The sequence below is a fragment of the Agelaius tricolor genome, unplaced genomic scaffold (assembly GCF_023055355.1).
Source record: "Agelaius tricolor isolate 1412-34295 unplaced genomic scaffold, bAgeTri1.0.p SCAF_2, whole genome shotgun sequence".
Lineage (NCBI taxonomy): Eukaryota > Metazoa > Chordata > Aves > Passeriformes > Icteridae > Agelaius > Agelaius tricolor.
This window is the reverse complement of record NW_027269262.1, coordinates 73,431,041-73,454,343: the sequence shown is the minus strand read 5'-3', so window position 1 is coordinate 73,454,343 and position 23,303 is coordinate 73,431,041. Positions and strand designations below refer to the sequence as shown.

Genomic DNA, 23,303 nt, shown 5'->3' with positions numbered 1-23,303 from the left:
GCCAACCCCTTGCCAATTTTAAAAGGACAAACTAAGAACAGAGGTTATGTAAAATTTCTACTTAAAGTATTTTTAATTTAATTTACTACACTGGCTTTATAAGTAGGGATAAAGCATAGTTAGAAATGTTCATCTGTGCCAAGCTAGCTTTTATCTTGAAGTTCCTGTTCTGTGCAGATGCACGTATGTATGAAATAATGAAGAGCCCCAAAGCAACCATAAATACTCCAATACACTGGAGTATTTTCAATGTTATATTTTGATGATAAATCGTGGAATTTGGTGGCAAGCAAAGATGGATGGCAGTAAATAAGTTATGCTTAGGGTCAGGGTAGACATACAGACCTTCTGACAGTATTTTCTTCATTGTTTCATCTGAGGACAAATAAAACAAGAAAAGTCAGCTGCTTGGTAGGAAGTTCAGCTCAAATCTGCACAGTGCTTCAATATGCAGGACTGGGTCCTTCCTCCTAATGATGCATGTCCCCCTCACAGCCCACCATCATCAGGACATTAACTACAGGTAGTGGCCATGAGCTCAATGTTACCTTGTGTATCAGTGACAGGAGGAAATTCCAGGCACCCCACTAGCAGCAACTTTGGGAGGGGATTAGGAGGGCACTGTGAAAGAAAACAAAGGTTCCTGGATGCAGAACTTGGGGTAAATTCAAAACATTCCATGACCTCCTCCAATATTATCTTTCCTTATAGAGAAATTGAGTTTATTTCTGCTACTTTGCCACTCAAAAATTGCGAGAAGCACTACAAGCTTTGCCAAGGAAGCGCTGAGCCGGTTCTCCCTCACAGGGCTCGTTCCATGTGCGGTGGGGGAGCATCCCACGGGGAGCATCCCCCCGAGGAGCATCCCCCCGAGGAGCATCTCCCCCGAGGAGCATCTCCCCCGAGGAGCATTCCCTGAGGAGCATTCCCTGAGGAGCATCCCCCGAGGAGCATCCTCGGAGAGCGGCCCTGGCCCGGCAGCGCTGGGGCCGGGCTGCCGCTCCCTGAACTCCCGGGACTGCGCATCCCGAAACCCTCCCGCGCTTCGGCGCGGCTGCTCCGGGCTGCTGCTGCTGCTGCTGCTGCTGCTGCGGGGACAGACGCCCGCAGAGCTCCCTCCGCCCTGCTGGGCTGGGCTGGGCCGGGCCGTGCCGGGCCGTGGTCTCGGTCCCGCCCGCCGGGAGGGGCGGCCCCAGCCCGGTCCCAGCCCGGCCCCGCCCCGCGGAGCGGCGCGGACAGAGACGCGGAGCAGCGGAGCCCCGAGGAGCCGCCGAGATGCTGAGCTCGCCCTGGGCGCGTTTCTACTCCAACAGCTGCTGCCTCTGCTGCCATGTCCGCACCGGCACCATCATCCTCGGCGTCTGGTACCTGGTAAGCGTGGCCCGGCTCCGGGCGCTCGGCGCCGCTGCAGGGGCAGTCTGGGGGGCTGCTCCGTGCGTGGGGATGCCGATCGCAGCGGCCCAGGCTGCCCGGGCGGCTCAGGCGGGTATCGCAGGGAGCCGCGCTGCTGGAGCAGCGGAATGCGCAGGCAGCGCCGCTGATCCCGGCGGGCACCGGCTCTGCGAAACTGGGGCACGGAGCGAGTGCGTGTGCAGGCGCCGGGGCAGCGGGCAGGGGATACCGTGCACGGGCAGGCGCGGGAGGGCCTCAACCCAAAAGCCGTGTGAGGGTTGGAAATGTGATAAGTGAAGACCCCTGGGGTGAAGGTTTTCCCCCAAACTTCGGGGTGGTCTCAAGCCGGAGCTGGCTGCAGCACACGGGCCCCGCCGCTGCATTAGCTCCAGCAAGGCTGCCTGGCCCCTGGGCACTCCGCGCAGAAAATCGTGTTTTATCATCTTTGGTCCCTGCTTCATACCGCGTTCGGGTGTTCTTGTCACTGCTGTCCCTGTGTGGCAGGTCATCGTTCGGCAGTAGCGTTTTGGTCTGCCTGGTAGGGAGCTGAAGCCTTCCAGGCAGCTGTTCGCAGGTACTGGAGAGATACCTTGCTTCTGCCGGGATTGCAGGACACGAGTGAGGAATTTACCCTGGGGACACCAGCGTTACCATCAGTTATCAAAGGCTGTTGGACGCTCGGTTATTTGGCCCGGGGAGCCGCGTTAAGCTCTCAGTTCCTCTCTGCCCATTGTTTCCCCATCCTTTGCAATGTGGGGAAAGCGGTTTTCCCAGAGCTGGTCCAGCTGTAGTCGCAGGGTGTTCAGAATAAAAAGAACTGGTTGTTTGCTGTAGGTAACGTAGATGCACTTCTCAGCCTGCTCCGTCTCTCGGTGTGAGGAATCGATCTCCGTCTGATGGCGAGGCTGAGCAGAGCTGTTTGCCAAGCATCATTTTTCAAATGATTGCAGACGGAAGCAGATTAGACCCGGGCTCATTTGCTAACTACTGAAATTCCCTGCAGCAGCAAGTGAAAAATGCAGGGCTGCCTCCACTGTAAGGCAGCTTATTAAATAAATTCAACCCGTGTAATAAAAAAGCTAGGTTGACATTTATGTCCTAGAAATCATATAAAATGTTCTATGTCCTGTAAAATATGTATTTCACCACTGAGAAAATTGTGCATTAGTTGAACCATTTCTTGCTCCTGGTTTAATAAAATATGGTTAATAGCAACATCCACAGCTGTACAATACTGACAATATTGTAAAATATGCCTCTCTTTGCCTGGCTGCAGTTAAGTTTTGCTAAGTTGTAATATGACCAGAAAGCTTTTGAACATTTCTTCTAGGGAGCTTATTATTTCTTTCTGCCTTCAGCTGAACGAAGCCTTTTCACATTGGCTCCACAGAGAAAGGGATATAGATATTTTATCTGTTCAGTGAACCTAAAGTTATTTGAGGAAGAGGGAAGTGCATCACCCCGGCTTGGATACAAAGAAAAGTCTGGCAGCTTTTAAGACTGTTACCTAATCTGTTATAAACATTTAAATACCAGTGGGCGAAATTCACATAGTATTTTACTGCAAAATTTGGTCTTAAATTTCCTTTCCTATGAGCAGGTATTTCCTGATTTACACCTCTTGCTTTTTTTGCTTTCATAACTTTTTCAGGGTGGATTTCTAAATTACTTCAAACTGATAGAGCACACATTTCTTTCTGTGCTTTGTTCGCTATTGCAAGTATTTGAATTTTAAATTTAATAATTAAGAATAGATATTTAGGTGCATGTAGATAATAAATGCTAAGCCTTTTTGATTGCTTATTATGTTAGGAAACAACAAGTAAGGAAGGAGTGGTTCCTTGAATGAATGGCCCTGGTTGAAAGATCTGGCTGATAAAGTCAAATACAAATAGATTTCTTTGGCTCAGAAGAACAGTTATGGTTTGGTTACAAAACCATATAACATAACATATAAAACCATATAACATAACATATAAACCCATATCATAGTTTTATTACTATGTGCTGTTGAAGGTTAACATAAAAATAGATGTTGTCCTGGTGGCATTTTTTTTCTCTGCATGTATTTTGGGTGATTGCTTTATTCCAAACCACACATGAACTGTGAGCATTACTTCAAAGTTCAAAAACCCTCTCTGAGTTTTTGCAACACCACCATGTATTCTATATATGCTTTGCCATTATTCCATACAGGAAATTACTTGAGGAAAAACATCAACCTTGAGAATGAATAGTTTTCTTGTTGCTTTTTCATTCCTCACTACCTGTGAGGCATAAGTTTTATTAATTCTATGACAATGAATACAATGATTCAGTAGTAGAAGCATCTGAAGGAGGGAAAAGCAGTAGCTTAGAAGTTTTGGCAGACTTTTAACACAACATTTTCACATGTTGAACCACTTTTGAGTTAGCAGAATTTCAGGAGGCAGAATTTAATGTCTGAGTAAATGTGGAAAAAATAGCGGCTGAGATGGAATTCATCTTCCCATAGCAACCCTCCGGGTTCCACGCTGTGCACGGAGTTGGAAAGGTGTTGATAACACACCAGGTGTTGATAACACACCAGGTGTTTGTCTGCTGCTGAGCAGTGCTGCACAGCCCTGGTGCTGTGCCTCAACATTCTGTCCCCCCTGCCCCCCCATCAATAAGCTTTAAGTTTAATGTTTTAATTTCGTTTTAATGTTTTAACTGGGTGTTTGGAGGCCCACAAATAGTGGGGAGAGTGAGAAGCTGAGTGCGCGTGGAGTTGTCAATGCTGCTGTTGAGGGAGTTTTCCCACAAAAGTTTTCCCAAGGGGCAGGGAGCTTTTCCAGCTCAAGCACAGCAGCCACAGACACTTACAATGGTCTCATAAGGTATCAATAGCTGGGAAATAAATATTTAACTTTACTCTATTTTAGAACATGATGTATCTCAGAATTCTAATGTTTCTATAGCAGCTCTTCTGTTTCAGTAGTTTCTTCCTGGTAGAGCCATTGGTGCTCATCTACAGTAATATAACACGCTGCTGTGTGATATTGCAATATAGCAAAATAATGCAATATACATAAAGTCACTGAGCACTGAGGTCCTTCAGTGTAAAAAGTAACTTGTAAAGGTTGGAGTAGCCAGGGGAAATTTCCTGAAAAGAATATCTAATGGGGTTGCAGAATAGCCCACACTTCAGGGACTGGTGTGCTGCCTTAGGGAGAAAAGCTTAACCGAGGGTGCTGCAATGTTAAATACAAATATTATGCTAAGGATTAAAATGTCAGCAGTATGGCTGACTGGGGGTTAATGTTTATTTCAAACCTGAAGACCAGTTTGGTTTGGCTGGTTATTAATTTTTGAGTTTTTATCTGAAATGGACTGTACACTTGTCTGTATTGTAACATGACATCAGAAGTCACAGTAGTAATGCAGAAACATTTTGGGGCACAAAAGTCTTAAAAATGTTGTATTTTAAAAAAACAAACCAAGTTAAACTAGAAAGTCACTTCCCATAGCTGAATTTTGTCACTGTGCTGTTCAGGACAGTGACAATGCTGAAATGAGCCAACTTCAGTTCTGATCTCCAGTGGGTGCTGAAGTCTGGGGGAAACTGGCATTTCAGTTTCCAAGTGACCCAGTCAGTGCTGGTGAGTCAGAATAACAACACCCCTGTCAGTGACAGCATTCATAAACACAGCGTGTCTTCTTCCTGAGGAAATGGACCCCACTTTCCTTGTCTAAAACACAAAGAAAGAGCAACATCAGATATGCTGACAGTGTCATGGAAGGATTTTCCATTCTCCTGACAGTGGGGTTTCTGCACACCCTGAGGATCCACTGACACCATCTGGGATAGCAGGAATTCTGATTATTTCTGATTGCTTTGGTGGGGAGAAGATGGAATTGTAAGGTATCAGTTAAAAAAAACCCCAGACAATAAAAGGATCCTTCTTGTTTGAGCTCTGTGTGCCCAGTGCCTCAGTGCAGCAGAGCCTTGGGCACAGGCTGCTCCTCCCCGTGGTCCCACAGCCCCCCAGGACCCTGCAACATCACCTTTAGCACCTCCAGTGCCAGTGCAGTGCTGCTGGCCCTGGGCAGGGATTCTTGCAGAATGGGGTGTGCTGTGCATTCACCATTGCCGTGCCTGGGGAGCCACTGCCCTCCCGGAGCTCCTGACAGTGAGGGGCTAAAAATAAAAACTAATGGGAGGCTGAGAACCTTTTATAACCACAGGGTATCGAGTTGGGTGGCTCTCACTGAAGGATGTGCAGTAAGAACATAAATAGAGCAAGCTGAAGTTTTTAGCTAAGGTGGGTTCAATGTTTGAGCTGCTATTTGTGGAAAGCTCGGTGTGAATTGCTGGTTGTGACATTTCAGTTCTGGATTTTTTTGAATATACTGTTGAAAGCATGTCTAATATCTATCTCTGTCCCAGTCATCTTTTAGTAAAAGGATTGAATCCTAATGATGAAAAAATATACTGGTAGTAGACTTATATTGCAAAGGAAAAGAAAAGCACGATGGGCTATGGTCTCACTGATTTAAGGTTGAACCCCCTGACAGGACTGGTAGAGTGAACTTGATCTGATGTCAAAAGGAGAGTGAAAATATATATTTTGTGACTAGGCCACATTTATGTCCTGGCATTTTTCAAGCCTCATGCAAAACAGCATGTATGGCAATGTGCTCAAATACCAGTTAGAAGATTTCAGTAATCTTGGCTTACTTGGCAGGGGGTAGAGATCAGCAGTGACTGCTCATGTAAACAAAATATCCCTGCACTGGAGCCTTCCAAGCTGCTGCTTTACACTGTCTGAGACTACTCACATCACCAGACAGTTGTGACTGAGGGTCCCTTGAACAGGTTGTGAAGGCCTTTTTAGGGAAAAGAAAGAAATTCTAAGAAGAAGTTCTTGATTATTTTTAAACCTGGGAAAATCAGGAGATTTTGAAAACTGAAAAAAGAACTGAAGTTGTGAAAAGAGCAAAATGACACAATCAGAAAGCCTGATGTGTTATCTCAGTGTCAGGTTGTGGGAATTTTCATGAATACAGATATGAGGCCTTATGTTTTACTTAGAAAATTAGCTTTATATGGAATGAAGTGGGCTAAAAAGAAAGGATTTTCAACTTTATGTCTGTATGAAGGGCCATAGTAGCCAGTTCACTGAAGGCTCAGTTCCTCCACATCACCCAGGGATGTCTCTTCCAGTGTTGTCCCAGTGGGATATAGCTGGGGTTGGGTGGGATTATCCTGCACCTTTACCACCTCCACTGACAGCCCAGTACTGCTGGCCCTGGGGAAAGGATTCCTGCAGAATGGGGCCTGCTGTGAATTCACCAGGTGCTTCCTCTCCATGGCCAAGACCTGGGCTGTATATTCAGGGGAAAGAGCTGGGTGATGCCAATGACATTCCTAATTCCCATCCCTTGGTAAGAGACGTAGTGTCAGCAGTACGGGAAATTTCTCCACTAGCAACTGAAGGTGTCATAATGTCAAATTACATGAGATTCCCAATTCTTCTAATAGAAATGGCTGAATTGATTAAATATTTATGTCCCAAGTGCCATGTCTATAAAATCATCATTAGTTTTTCTATTGTCTGTACTTCATAAGATGAAACACAAGATCATGGAAAAAAACCAGTAACATTCCCCAGTAACTCAATAGACTCTTCCTATGCATATGCTTGCTACTGTGGAGAGTGGAGAGAAAACTTGGAATTCATTATGAATAGAGGAGAATATTAATCTTACTTTTAAAGGCTTCCCTGATGATTGATGTACATGTTGAATATCCAGCTGAGACTGGAGTCAAAGGAGTTCAGGGTATGTGCTCTTGGACTGGATCACATCCATTTCATTATCTTCAAGACCAGAGGGAAAAAAAAATTACTGATTCTGCACACAAATACCTGCTCAGGCCCTGTATGTCATTTACTTAACAAACTGAAAGCACATGTATGAATTTTATGTATGTCATAGCAAAAAATAAAGACCAATGATGATCATAAGCATGAACAAAATGATCTTATCTGAAGGACCTCTCAATAACCATATTCTGACTGTAACTTCTCTAGAGATACATTATTAAATAATTTAATATCTGTTAGCTTCAAGAGTGGCATCAGGATAACTTCTTAAAGAACTCTCTTGTGCTGTGCACAGGCCCAGGTTGGTTCCTGCAGTGCAGGACCTTATCCCATCTTTTTTCTCCAATTCATGCTTCAGGCCCTCTTCAGTCAAATTGTAAAATAAAGGACAGCATGGGAGGAATTTAAATGGCACAATCAATAAAATAGCTTGCAAAGAGCCTAATCACTTACCTGTGTGTGACAGAATCCATCCCTGAGCAGGCCAAAAAGGTTATCTGAACAAAAGATGGGTTCATTGGTGTGCCATATCCCAAGTTTTACCTGTGCTTTCTGCTCTAGGTGGAAAAAACCCCGTATTTGTGTGTTTCCTGTGCTGTAGAAAGAAGTAGAAGCAGTATTTTATTAGTCTGTCCCAGACTCTGTCATACATCAGTATGACATTAAAACATTTATTAAAATTGTTTTTTCTTGCAAAAACCTTTTAAGTTATTGGAGGGACAAAATTTCTTGGAAATGTCTTTTGGGCAGCTCTTGCACTTACTGAACTGTTTATTAGTCTGTGACACAACACAAGGATTTATGAAAATATCTTTAAGCTCTAATCCCCTCACCCAGGCAGTTTTTCTTATATCCCCAAATACCATAGTAGGATATTTCATGGAGTATGTAATCATTGCAATGACAGCTGATAATCTGCATCAGCTGTTTTGATAATCACACAGTCGTCTCATGTAATCAATACAATTATCACCTCAGAAACTGCAAACCTTTGTGAAATACCCATTTTTTCTTATTAAGGCCTTCAATTGGATAATAAATTCCTTTCAGTGAGAAAACAGATGGTTGGTTGTAAGAGGAGCAAAGTTTACATAAATGCTTGTTGAAGGAAAGAATCCCATTAAGAGTTCAGTATGCTGTAATTACATTTGGGTTTTTATACAAAAAATCATGAATATATTTATAGAAAGGAAAGGAGGTATTACATTAATCAAGTAAAATGTGTTTGGAAGTTCTGTTGAAGGTTAATATGTATCTCCTAGTGAGCCAGAGGAGAACACATTAAGCTTCCTAAACTGATCGTTGATTAGACTGACGTCAGTGAAAATGCAATTAGTCTTATATATTCTTGGACATATGGAACGGATGTTGTAAAATAGCCAGGAATTAATTTCCTTGATTGCTTTCTTTTTCTCTTTGTTTTATTGTGAGGCTTGTGCTTTGACTGTAAAACTCTGCAAGTTTAAAGTGGCCGAGGCTTGAAGATGTGCAGGGCCTTTTCTGTGCTGCTCTCAAGCAGGGCTGGAGGTTTAAAGTCCCAAATCTCCAAACAGCAGAATAAGAAGCAAAAACCCACACTTGTGTCTGAAGGTGTCAGAGAGTGCTCCTGGTCAGTGTGAGGTGAATTGCCAGGGAGGCATCCCTGAAGATTAATATGGACTTGAGCCTAGCACACTGTTCCTGGACCTCCTGAGGGTCAGCTCTTTTTCAGGTGTCTGCAGTCAGCTCTAACTATTGTTATCCTGGTACTCAGCCTTGAAAGGGGTTTTGAGAGTGCTGTGACTGCTTTTCATTTTGTTGCTGGCATGTGCTGAGCAAGGTCTTGTTCTATCCAGAGATATATTAAGCTGCTTAAAACAGACAAGACAAATGCTTTTGGCAGAAACACAGATTTGTGGGAGATTTTCACCTTGGAGAGATGCATTTCCCAAGAGTGAAACAGCTGTGGCCAGCCAGACAGGATACAAGTGATCGTGTTCTTTACTATTTCTGTAATTATCTGTACTGTACCATCCTTCCACTTCTTCCTTGCATGACTAAATCTCTGCCTTGGGCTGCAGAGTGCTCTAAGGGTGCAGTCACTTGTATGGCTTCTCTGGATACTGCCTGTGGTGGCTACATAGGAATAATGGATCAAAGATTTCGTGTGTTTTGGTGCTGGTTTTTGTTAGGTTTTTTTTTAATGAAGTGTTTGTTTGTGTCTCTCCAAAGCAAAGCCCAGTCCTCTCAGCAGTGCAGTGGCCAAGTCCAGGAGGGTGAGGGGGCTCTGAGCACAGACAGCACTGGGGGCTGCTGTAGGACACACAAAGTGCTGGCCAGGGCCACAGAGTAGCAGCTACAGCGATGCTGCCTGGCCCATCCTCTGTCACAAGGCCACACCAATGTCTGGATCTCTGGGACCTGCCACAGCTCATATCACAGTCACACTTCAGCAGGTCTGCCCTCAAGCTTTCAGTCAGCTGCGAGGCTCAAACATGCATTTTTGGAACTCAAGGAGAAATGCAGAAACCAAGCAAATCCCACCTGAACAACTCTTTTTCTAATAAGGTTTTATTGCATACCAATTTTCTGCTAGTTCTCCACTGCATCCTGGACCAAGATGACCTTTAGGAGAAATTGTGAGTTGATCTGGCAATGATATAATTGTATATGTGATTATGTTTCTCCATAAATATTTCCCTAGAGGTCTTGCTGGGCAGAAGACCTCAGCAGTCATTTTCAGGACTTTCCTTAGGTACAGGTTCAACTTGCATTAAATAAAATGGAAAAGCAACAAAGACTCCACTGATAAATTTGTATACAAATAGCTTATTTCCTTAAACCAGGGAAGGACTAAGATTAAATAGTGTTACAATTCTGTTATTAAAATTATGAAAGAAATTACCCAAATTAAAATGCAAGCAAGACCATATGCCAAAGTCAGTAGTATGGATTTTATTTAACAGCAAATAGGAGGTAGAAAGCGATAGAAGGAAATAGAAAATGAGGGGGGAGAAGAAGAGCATGACAGAGAGACAGATTAAGGGGAAAATATCACCACTCCATGGATCCTGATAGTGTCCTATTTATCCTGTTCTTCTGGTCTCCTTGGTGGTGAGGGTCCCTCAAAACAGAGTTCAGTGGGTTAATGTGCACTCAGGGCAGCTGGGAATGCCCAGGGGGCTCCCTGCAGGAGCAAGTGTGACACAGTCTCTTGCCACAGGCTCTGGAGCAGTTGCATCACTGCATCCCATGCAGTGCTCTGCTGCAAGCACTCAGGAACAAGCCTGGGAGCCCTCTGGGGGTCCTTGATGGATTATGGCACCCCCTCAGTTGCCTCTTGTGAATTTCCCATGGCTGTGGCCTGTGGGGTTGGTGTAGGGGAGGATGGGTGTTCACTGTCTCTGGTTTATGCCCACACCCAAAACTCTCCTCCTGCCCCCTTGGTTGGGGGGAGTCTGTGCAGACTCAGCAGCTGAGTCTGTGGGCTATGGCCTCCCCCACCTCAATCCCAGCCAGAGCTGATGTTCAGGACAGCTGCTGGGTTAGGCTTTCTGGAGGACACTTCATTCTCCCTCAGTCTGTCTCCTTGTCCCTAGACCTGAGATGATTGAACAGTAGTGTCACCTTTATCTTATCCCAAGGTCCCTTAGGCAGCTTAACTCACAGTCCCAAGTTACCCTCAGGAAGCATCTTCAGGGAGAGGAAGGCCTTGGTGGTTGCAGCTTCTTTATACAGTTTTGCCCTAATGGGCAAAAAGTCCTTCATAACAATATCTAAGCCACAAACCATAACATTGGAGTCTCTCACAAGTATATAACAAACTAAACTCTATCTCTAGGGAGACAGAAACCTCTCATGTGCATATTGCACAATCTGTCCATCTATTTTTTTTAAATAAATTTAAGCATTACCATATTTCACTAATAACAGACCTCTTGTGGTTTGGGTTTTAAGCTTATTAAAAGATTGGCAGTAGGCAGTAGTTGAGTCATTTGTATAGAAGAGTGCTGGTAAATTATTCTGGACTTCCTATATCAATTGAATCAGCATAATCTTTAAAGTTCAGTGTTGAGTGTCATAGCAATCAAAGCTGAAATTGTGTATATAAAAGCTGATTGAAATATTTTATGCAGCTTTCTATTATATGCTCTCTATAATATGGACTTTGTAATTTGCTAGTCTGAGCCTGCCTGGATGATTCTTTGCCTTCCCCTAAGTAGTATGGAAAAATAGTGACAAGAATTACAGACTCTACCCTAAATTCTCCAAATTAAAGAATATAAAATCCTAATTGCTACTTCTGATCTGACTAATGCTCTTCCTATTCCAGTGCAGTATTTCAGATAGCAGCTAGAACCATGCTTTGAGAAACCACACAGAGAGAAAGAACAGCTTGTTCAGGGACAACATTTTCTTTTATTATCCTGTAATGTTAAGGTTGGGCAGTCACCTGAAGCAGGAAGGCTTATATTTTGTTTTTCAGATCTTTTGTGATATGACTAAACACTTGCATTTCCTTTTAGTAAATAAATCATTTTTTTCTGAATTCCTTCAACCTTTTGGCTTCAGTAATAATGCCTGATAATGAGTTTCACTGGTCAGAGGAGTGAAGGATTCCCTTTTAACCCAAGTTCAAGTGTCCCTCTCTCTGTTTCTGTTCAATGGAGCTGTTTTGCTCCATTGGATGAAAAGATAGGATGAAAGTTGAGGGTGTCTGGGTTTCTAACTTGGACCACTCATTAAGCTGTGCATCACTAACACATCTGCAGCTTGTCCCCAGGCACTGGAAAGTTGAAACATTTTCATTAGCATGAGGCAGAAGGCTTACACAGCAGGAAAAAGAGAGAGATGTCTACTCTGACAGCCAGGGTTCTCCTGCTCCTCCTCTCCTGGGGTTCACACCATGGCTGTGCTGTGCTCAGATGTAGCTCCTGTGCCCCCAGAGGGAAAGGGATTGAATCACTGCTGGAAGACTTGTCAAGAAACATGGCTACACAGAAGGGACATCTTGTTTCTTGTTCCTTATGTGCTATTTGCCTGCTCTTCACGGCACTCAGCTTAAAACCTTTATTGATGAAATTGCCTCCTTGTTTCTTCTTCAGTCGGAGCTCAGAAAAAGCCCCCAATGAACACTTACAAACACAAAACTTTGCCTAACAGGGAGACAGAGAACGGACAGAAAAATCTTCCTATATGGGACAATAAACCCTAATTCATTATCCACACTAACAGAGAAGTTTGGGAAATGCACCCCAGATAGTGCAAATCTACCATGAGCTAGTTAAATCCTGACCCTGTTTTTTTTTTCCTTTTTGAGTTCCTTAGAGTTCTTTTGTCCTTTTGATGAACAAAAGTGTTCTTGATTTTATTAAGATCTTCTATGCCTAAAGAAAAAAATGAAAATATGCAAAGAACACGCCTAGGGAAAAGGGAAAGGTAGATAGGGAGAATTAGACATTGAGATTCTTAAATAGACATTTTCCATTCATTCTTACTTTTTCTGATAGTGATACTGACTTCAAATATCCAAGTGCTGGAAAATACTCTTCTGTTTAGTTTCAAGGAGCAAAAGTAGTTTAAGGCTGATGTTTTGTTTCTATAATTTCTGTAAAGAACAGAGTTTTTTGGAGACAGAGAAGTGGGTACAGGGGTTCTGCTTGAGATTTTCTTAAGTTTTACTAAAAATCTTTAGGATTTCTTACTACTAAAAGTAATGTCCTTGGCAATTTGCTTCCTTAGTATCTCTGTAGAGGACAACAAACTAAACCATGCCAGTTTTGTGGGATACTAAAAATATGCTAGAACTCCATGTGCCAGTTCCTACATATTACAGGGCTTCCCAGTGTCATGAAAGCAGCTCTGGAACTGTAAAAAGGGGCACAGGCAAGGAGTTAGTTCACCACCAATGCTGAGATTTAAGGAGAGTGCTTAAGTGGATCTCTCTTGAGTTCAGTGAGGCTGAAAGCAGTCACAGAATTAAAACTGTATAAACATCTTTCACCACTCATAACACTCAGACTGCTACATGCATGGATTCAGTTATATATTGAACCCTCAACAGAAATAAAGCTGGGGGGAGCTCTTCTTTTTTCCTGTAAATATAGGTATCTCTCTTCACTGCATTAGAAAGCCTTGGGAGAGCTGCAGTAGAACATTTGTAGAGGGGAACCTGTAGACTTCAATAGAAACATCACTCTGTTTTTAATGCAGTGTATTGATTTAAAGTGAGCATAATATTTCTTCTTCTAAACTCCTTTAACAAAGCTATTTTATTTTGACTCTTGACTGAAAGCCATTGTAGCTCCTGGCAAGCCATTGTAACTCCATTCTTTCAGTGTTTACAGACATTTGTGTAAGTTGCTGGCCAAAGCATTTCTCTGTCTGCTTGAATTAGGGATCATCAGTAGATTGGTGTTAATGGCATGCTCTTAGGAGCTACTGGAACTAATTTTATTTTAGATAAGCTGGGACAGATAGCATGCAGCTGCACTTCTACAAAAGGTCTGAAATGATAGTGATGTTTGTTTTCTGGTCACCTGTTGCTGCAGTGGTTTCTGACACTGCTCCCCTGCATTTTATTCCTGTGAGTCACCAGAGTTCACTGCTGACCTGTAACCAATGACATGGAGAAAAGGTGACTTATTGACTGTAGAAGTCTGAAATTTCCATGCATTATATAATTTATAATTGCTGGGTGCTTTCTGTGGAAGACATGAGGTTGTGTCCTTGCATCCTAAACACTGGGCATCCTCTCCAGCAGAACTGCCTCACATTGTCCCTAATCTGCTGGTTCATGGCCATACAGCAGTGGGGTTGCAGCAGGATGCTCTCCCTGGAATGGGGTAAAATAACTTGAGCAGTGTCCTCTTTCCAAGCTGTCAGTGGTAAACAAAGAGGGGGAATTCATGCTGCCTTTGGTGCTGAACAATGGCTGAAGCCAAGTCTGACTCAATCCCAAAGTTAAACACTCTGATAGTGAGATGAAAATGTGGCAGACCTGCAAAAATACCTGGATAAAGGAACAAACGAGTGCCACTGCTGATAGTTTATCTAAAGCTCTGAGCTGACACAGCTGGCCTGGAGACAGAATGGCTGACAGAAAATCACCCAGCTCCAAACTGAACAGCAGGGCCTTCTACCACACCCCTTCCTGCAGTGCATGTGTGGGGACCTCTCCCTTGAGTGGGGATGCCCTTCAAGGTTACCTTTCAAGGCTGAGTGAAAGAAACTGGCCCTTGGTCACTGATATGGGTGGGTAATATCAATCTGTTAATAACAATTAAATATCAATTAATTGTTCTTGCTAGCTTTAATACAATTGTTTCAATATTGCTTCATGGTGTACTATAATAGTTGCTATATCTCCTATACTGTGTTATAGTATCTAATAATATACTATGTTATAGTATATAATAATTCTGGTTAAGATAGTTTTGTCTAATCATTATTATAATAAAACCATTATATTTATTTATTTAAACATATGTGGTCTGCTGTCCTTTATCCTGTGGGACAAAGTTGTATAAAGGATCAGTTATACCTATATAATCCTTTAGACATAAACTGTTGATGAAGTCTGGGGTTAAGACTGGATCCAGCCATACCAAGACTCTTCTAGGAGGAGTTTAAAAAGCAAGGGGATCCTTTCTACACCCTGTAACTCACCAGGAGGGTTTCTTTAATAAACTTTATCTGAAGCTCCCACTCTGCCCATGACAGGTGCTCAATAAGAATAAATGCAAGACTTTGCACTATCAAGTCAGAACTGTGACCACAGGGTCCTACAGCTGAGAGCACCCAGTGCTGCCAGGGGCTCAGGAGAGGAGCTCCAGGGACACTCACAGCCTTATCTGACCTGCACAGCCCCAACCTGAGCCTCTCCACACCCCTGCCCATGGCCCAGGACCCCATCCAGGGCAGCCTGGGGTCTCTGTGCCAGTGGTACAAGACATGCCAGTGCCCAGCCATGCTCCCTAGGAGGACCCTGCAGAGGCAGGTTGCAGCTTCTCTCCAGCTGTGGCCCTGGCCCCAGCCCTCCTTGCTTTTGGTTGGCCCCCCTGGTTTATCCCCTGCCCTGCTGGGGCTGGTGGTGATCAGATCACTTCTGGGCTCAGTCCCTGCAGGATGGTGTTCAGAGTGCCCTAACAACACACTGGACAAAGAACCTACAAAAATCCTAAAAATGCCCAACTGTGCCCTTATTCTGATATGGAAATAAAATAATTATCTTTAAAAAATCCAAAATCTTACTTTTCTGGCAGCCAGATGGAATTACATCCACTTTTTTAATCAATGAAGGGGAGGAAAATAACAAATAATGCTTTATAGAAAATAATAAATGATGCTTTATAGAAACCACAAAATATATGAAGCCAAGGGGAAAGAGGAAATATTGTGGAAGAGACATCCAGATATTGGAGCAGTAACTGGAGTTCCTGCTGTGGGCTTATAAAACATAATTTCAGATTTGAGTAGAAGCCACTTTAAACAGCAACAGCTGTGTGAGGAAGGTGCATGCAGGCATGAGCAGGAGCAGGTGATGAGACTGGGATTGACCACCAGCCACCAATGCTGCTTCCACCTGCACTGTGACAATGTTCACTGTGACATGTTTCAGTTTCTCCATCCATGAAAAGAGGACAGAGTGTCTCATTGGGAAGGTACAGGGTTTAGCAGCTTCCTGCAACTTTGCATGATTAAAATGCTTTCTAAGCATTGCTGATTGGTTGTTACACTATTTGTTGCTGAAGAAAGGTAAAATATCTTGAAGGAAATTTTGGCCCTATCAAAATTCTTTTCCTAGAATGGAGATTTCAACTCTCATACTAACTACATACACCAACAGGGAATAATTTTTTATGCTCTTGTCCTTGATTGTGTGTCCTTGGAAAACATTGCATCAAGAAGTTTTTAGATAGACAGAATTTATGCATTAGAGCATTTTTCAAAATTCAACAGTCACATCACTTTCAAAACAAAAGGAAAACCCTAATGAACACAATACACCCAACTGTGCACACATTTCTGGGAGAAAGAGGGAGCAAACAAACACGTGGTGTATTTCACTTGCACTGCTGACAGCACAGCTGGAAAGTGCTCGGATGATTATGAGCATCTCAAGAGAACAAACTGATAGAACAGAAAAGTAATGCACTAAAGAGCATTAAAGAGATTCCTACTGACTGCAGCAGACTTCAGATCAGGCAAACACAATATATGTCTTATACAGAATTTAAGGCAATGCTGACAATCACATAATCTGAATCAGGACATATCCATAAGGAGAAAGTAGAGTGTGTAGGTCAGTATTTTATGAATTTTCATGGCTATATCTGTACTCAAAAATATGTCTTTAAATAGCAACACTCTATGCATTTATGGTTTCTGATTGCTTGGATATTTTGAGTAGTCTTCTTAGGTAACATATTTATTCCTGGCTTATATCTTCCAGCTTTCCACAAAGGAGTATAAAACAAGAACTAAGTTGTGATATGGAGTTATACATGATGTTAAAACCCAGTAAGATTTATGGAATATACTTTGAATTTTGATAGTCACCTGATGTCTTCAAAACCAAGAGAAAGACAAGACCATGCTACAGCATTCCCCACACAGTTATTTAACTATTCTATGTAAAAATGCAGTAATGACAATCTCTAACCCCCTCCAGACAATCTCTATCTGCTTCTTTTCTTATTGTTCACCACACTGTCTAACTTAAATTTTCTTTTGCTATAATTCAGATCTGTTTACCCAGTGGATCTGTTGCCTTGTTCTTTTCCCCCACCTTTCTGCTCATAAAAGACTGAGAGCACCTCCCCCTACCTTTTCCTTGCTAAGCAACCCCTGGTTTTTCCCTACCTGTCCTACATTCCAGATGTCTCACTGCCCTCTGTTCTGATGCAGGATCCTCCCCAGGGTTTTTCCTTGTACGTTTTAGAAGGACTTTGAATCCTTTCTGCAGAGCCCATGGAGGGCAAGTGGGAAGATAGTTTATGCATCTAATGCCCAGGTTTCTGCAGCCCTGCCCAGCACCATGTAGCCACAAAGCTGAGCTTATGGGATTCCACTGAGTTGTGTTCAGTTAATTCACTGCCATACTCAGACTTCTTTCTGGGCAATTGTCACTTACTCAGTGTTTTTGCCTCAAATTCTTCTGAAGTTCTTCACAAATGTGTTTCTCTATGCTTTTTGGTGCTGAATTGTGCTCTGTTGTCTGAATTCTGCTCTAGTTGGTCAAAATAATTGTAATCTTATTTCACAAAGTGCTTACAACTTGTCTGCAAATTAGAGAAAGGTAGAGGTTACGAGTGACTTACCAAGTCTCTCAATGATACTGGAAAATCCCAATCAATATATCTTTGCTGGCTGTGAGGCCTTAAATCTGTCACAGCTGTTCTTTCAGTACAGTTATCCAGCTGGCAGGGCATTCACCTTCCTGTGCATCCAACCAAACCAGGTTTTCCATGCTCATTTGTGAGAATCTCAAAATGTCAAAAAGGGAGCTAAGATGCAGAGATGTTATCTACTGCTTCTGCCCTATCCATAAGGCCTCTTGGTCTGTCAGAGAAGGAAAAACAGATAAATTACTTACAGTTTGTCCTTGGCAAGCCCGTGGTGATTGTCACCATACAAATTTGAAGTGTTAATGGGAAGACTGCTTGATTATCTCTTGTTATTTTGTTCTCACAGTCTATCTAGAAATTCATTACATGACCTTCCTGCTTTGAAATTGCATAAACTGTGCTTGCTCTTTTCTTGTCTTCTGAACTCAATCTATTCTCAGCAGTTTTCAAAGATTGCTAACAGATCTGGTATCAGCTGGACTTGATGGAATTTACCTATCAAAAAGGATTTATCTTACCTGAGAAATTCTCTAGCCTGTTATGTCTTGAAATAACCTGTGCTACACCTACACCTTCTTGTTGCTGTTAGTAACCTGTGATCAGATTAGGATGACTTTGAAGTGAGAACCAAAGCAATGAAATCCATCTTTCCAAGCGTACTGTTTTCAGCTTTCTTCTTTCCATTTTCTTCTTTACCAGTTATCTTCCTAGTTCTGTAGAATAAGCTTTTAGCCTGGCTGTATTATTTCATGCTGAGCAATCTTCTTTTCTGCAATTAGCTCTCTTCACTTCAAAGCAATATGAGCATTTTGTTCAGATTTGTTTTAAAATACAGCTCTTGGCTACCAATCTGTCCATAGCTGATGGTTGACAATCCGCTTCTGCTGGGTCACTTGATATTCTTGGCATTTAATTCACTTACTGCATTTCATAGCCGAGGCCTTGGTGGTTGTGAATGTCCATCTGTGCCATATGACACAGGAATGGGAGCATCAGACACGGGGCTCACATTGCCACCCCCCCAGGCCTCCTCATTTAGCAGCTCACCTGAACCAGCACCTCACTCGTGGCCTCTTAAAACACAGCCCTTTCCAGTAATTGAGCTCCTCTTTGGTCATCTAGCAGTTTTACAGGGTCTGTCCCCAATTCTGGTTCTGCCATGCTGATAGTCCTTGATTACAGCACCCATTTGTAATAATCTCAAAAGGACTGGTGGATGTGATAACATGTGTTATAGTCTGAAAGAGCAGCAGTAACTTTTCTGGTGTGGAAGAGAGTCAGAATGAAAAGAGGCACTCTACATTTTGTTTAATTTTCATGCTGCTGCTGCTGAGGGAAGAAGTAAGTCCTGTTTACCATCTTAAAGAAATTAATTACAGTGTTAGTTAAATACTACGGTTGTACAGTTGGAAAACAGTCTCTATGAGCTGGTGTGAAACATGGTGGGTATGTGCTTCCCAGAGGTTTTTCATGGATTACTTTCACAGACTGATCCTTTTCCCTTTTTCCTCTCTGTAGATTATAAATTCGGTGGTCTTGCTGATTCTGCTGAGTGCCCTGACTGATCCTGACCAGTACCACCTGACTAGTGCTGAATTAGGGGGTGAATTTGAATTTATGGATGATGCCAGTAAGTACAAATTCCCTAATTACTAGCACTCATTGCTGCAGCATTTATGTAACTGTCCTATCATTTCAGTAATTACTGTCCTTTTAATTATTGCTTCACCTCTGTATCTTGCAGATGCATTTTTATTGTGAAAGGTGTCATGATACAGTTTAAACTTGTTTCCTAGTAGTAACCTTATCTGCCACCTACCTATTAGTAATCAATCCATCTGCTCTGCTGTGTCCTGACTTGGCAGGGGCAGAGCCAGCCCTTGGCAGGGAGATGTATCCCTGAGCATGGTGCTGAAATCCCCAGGGGAATTTTGCAGGCCAGAGGGAGATATCCCCAGGGGAATTTTGCAGGCCAGAGGGAGATATGGAGTCTCTGCATCTTGCAGCACCACATCCCAAGTGCCTGCACATGCACAAGAGCCATGCTGCTGTTCAGACAGCTGAGTGTGTTCCTTCATGCTGGATGTGTTCATGCACCCCCTGTGCATCTGGCATGACTTGCACAAACCTGCTCAAATAGATGCAAATGCAAATATCAACTGTACAGTCACAGGCATATTAGCAATAACACAGAGCAATTCCTTCTCTTACTGAAAGGCATCACAGAAAATCTTTAATATGGTTTCAGAGAAGGGTAAGCTAGGCCATTTATGTCTCCTACAAAAAACTCTTGTCCTTTGAGAATGTTTCCTTGTTCCATAACTTTTCCAAATTATTTGGTGGTGTGTTGATTTAATTAATTCATATCGAGTAAAGTTTTCCCTCCACGTGATTTTGATAAAAATGTCTGTTTATTTTCATTTCTGCTCACAAGATGGTTACATTCAACATTTCTCATAGTAGTCTGAAACAAGGTCTGTTGCTAGTCACCCTGGTGTCTTTCTGCTCAGAATCCCCCCATCCACAGCTAAAGGTTCTAAGTCCTTTTCTCATTCCTACTGAAGTCAATAAAATGTCTGTAGGAGAAGCAATAGCCCCACACATGAGAAAAAAAAATTGCCCATTGTTGTGTCAGAGATGCTGGGTATCATTGAAGGCATGCTTATTTCCACAAGGTCTTTATGCAGATGTGCCCTGAGGGTCTACACTGAATTAATGATAAGGGGTGATTGCAACTTTATTGTGTCTTCATTGAAAACCCACCGACAACTTCCGACTAAAAATCTTTTTATATAACTGGATTTAAGAAAGTAAGGACCACAGTAGATACAGATGGGCTCCTAGCTGATTCTGACATATTAAAACTGACTGCCTTGTCCTAATTCTCAGAGATTAACCTTGGTAATAACTGTCTGTCAGTGTGGTTTTATATAGCTGACATCAGAGGCCTGCCAGTGCCCAAGGCTTTCAAATTGTAATTCTGTTTTGTAATGCAGTAGCTGTCAGATAAAGTACATTGGGGATTTCCATCTACACTTGAAAATTGTACTTTCTGTATATTTTTATCAAGGGTTCTGAAGTGAACCCTGCAAGACTGTGAAAGGATGGCTTATGGGCCAAGCAACCTCATTTCCATTTGGTAAAGGGAACATTTCACAGGCAGTTAAATTACGAATGAACACTTGAATTAATGTCTCCTTTTATTCTTTGACTCCCTCTGGTTTGGTGCCTTACTGAGTAAAGGCAGTTGAGTCAAGCTACTGACTTTTATGGTTACTGGAAATAGCTGGCAGGAGATAATTTCTTTTTTCTATTCTTTAAGCATGACTGTATTTGTTCAAATGTAATGAAATGTTTTATTATGAGATAAATCATCAAAAAAACTTCCACATACTCTTCTCTTTTCCTACTTTTATTTATCTTTTTTGAAGCAGTGTTTTCCAGGTTAGCTCCATGCACCAAAACCATGTGTATGAAATACAGGAAGATACATAATTTTTTATTCTAAAGAAGGTCCCAAAGTTGTTATCTGTATGTACTTCTGTTGACAAATAATAATGACACAAACACTGATAGCCATTTTTCTCATTCCTGTTGATCCTCCTATCAATAGCAAACAACAAAAAAATGCAGACACAGAGTTTACATGTAAAATTTGTCACTCCCTTCCTCTCTCTTCTGTAAGAGGATCCCTCATAAAAGATCTGAAAACATCATCCCAAAAAAAACTTATCAGCTGTGTCACAGTAGTCAAATGAAGTTAATGACAGGTTTCCCTTGACTTCCAAGAAACCAGGATTCCCCCAATATTCATATTCAGATTTATTTCTAGCTGTGCCTGGTTTATGGAGAATTCTCAATTTTCTGTTCCAGCAGTGGGAAAAATTCCTGCCACCTGCAGAGTCACAGCCAGTCTGGTGCAAACTGCTTGGAAATACCAGTGCAACATCAGTTCTAATCCCAGGATTTAGTGTGGTTCCAAGGGCATTACCAGAGGCTCCAAAGTACCTGTTTGATTAGTCAGAGAAAGGATTTACCTGAACACTTAGAAAAAAAAGCTCTAGGCTATTTATTTTCCCTTCTATTCTAGAAAAGGAAGCAAGGGGGAAGAAATTCTGCCAAGACTTAACCATGTGGCAGAGGGAGGTACTGGAAGGAACAAGCTGCTCGAGCTGCAGCTTGCTGTGCACACCAGTGTGTGTGGTTTGTGTGGCTCCCCAAGATGTACATCTCTGAACCTGGCAAAATGCTGGGCTTCCTCCTGTGCTGGATATTCAGCTGAGCCCATTTAGTGTCATCTTTCTTTTTATTATTTCCTGAGGGAGTTTAGAAGCTGGACTAGGAAAAATTAGAAATGTGTGAGCTGCTCTATGCAATACTGCTGCTGTTAAAAGACTAATAATCTCAGAGCAGGAGATGGAAAAGCCCTATAATTCATTTTGACTTCCCAGAGGGTTTTGCCTGAGCCTTCTGCTCAGCTTCTTCAGACACACAGATCATCATCCTGACATGTCAACAGCCCAAACAAGCAGTGGGTGTTGCTTGGTTTTATTTATGGCTGCCAAAGTGTCAGAGATGTGTGTGTGATACTTCACAGGCCAGATGACAGCAAGGATTGCAATCCTCTGCATGTCCTACAGAAACTGAGGGGAACTTTGACACTGATATCATCAACTTAGGTCAAAATCTGCCCATGTCCCTGCCCTGGGATGGGCAGACAAGACAGGCAGACATCTCAGGACAGGGGACAATAATGTGAGGGTCTTTCTGCTCAATGACATGCACCCAGGATTTGAAAATATTACTTCAAATAGAAAAACTTTATAAAGAAATCTACAGACAGCAGGCTTGGACTTCTGCTGGGGGATAAATGGAAGTGGTGGAGTAGGTACATTCCTGTCCCAGTCCATCAACACCTCTTATGTAGTACTAGTCCCAGATATAGGGAGGGGCAAAAAGCTAAATCCCTTCCCAGTATAAGATACTCAGGGCAGCATCTTCCCCTCTAATTTTATACTCTAAAGTAAATGTGCTGGGCTCAAAGGTGCAGAATACTCTTTCCTTCTCATTGTCCTCCTCTCTTCCCAGGGAGAAAAGCTGCTGCTGTGCAGGTTGTGACCCAGGGGGCTGCCTGGTGGCTGGCAGCAGTGGCATCAAGCTTGCAAAGCAGCCTGCAGGAGAGAGCAAGGCAGTAATCCTTAGCTGGCAGTCAGGAGGCTCTTGGATAAGTAAGGCTGGGAGAGTGGACTGAGAGAGGACTGCAGGCTGCTCATCTGCAGCTTTCTGGCCCCTGCTCTCAAAGCTAAGGGCCAGTGATTAACGCCAGGGCTGGGGCAGGTGATGAGGATTTGAGGTCTTCATCACTCCACACACAGGGACTGGCCTTGCTGGCTGCTCCTCCCTGTCCCTGCAGCACCCACCTCTGCAAGAGGAGAGGGGAAGGCAAGGAAATACTTTTGAGGTGATTTGAGGGAGCTCGAGCTGCAGCTTGCTGTGCACACAGGTACCCCATGGCAGCAGCTCTGCCCAGCCCCAGCAGCATCTTCTCTCCAGAGAGGCAGGAAAGTAGGATGTCACTGCAAGGTATAAGAATTAAAAAACTCAACTGGTTTCTTTAAACCCAAGGAGCAAAAAACTCAACTGGTTTCTTTAAACCCAAGGAGAAAACTCAGAAAGCCATCTAGGACAAACAGACTGGATAACCCCTTCAGCAGTCCAAGTGCAGCCCTTCTAGCCA

The 23,303-nt window shown here is 42.9% G+C and overlaps 1 protein-coding gene across 1 annotated transcript in view; it reads left to right on the top strand.

Moving 5' to 3' along the window:
* The first annotated feature begins 1,125 nt into the window (after positions 1-1,125).
* The window catches only part of LAPTM4B (lysosomal protein transmembrane 4 beta), a 59,783-nt gene continuing 37,605 nt past the window's right edge, over positions 1,126-23,303 (top strand). Inside the window, exons 1-2 of the mRNA XM_071421540.1 lie at positions 1,126-1,371; positions 19,085-19,196. Of these exons, the coding sequence (XP_071277641.1) occupies positions 1,276-1,371; positions 19,085-19,196 (208 nt within the window). The 5' untranslated portion in view covers positions 1,126-1,275. The remainder of the gene's footprint in view (positions 1,372-19,084; positions 19,197-23,303) is intronic.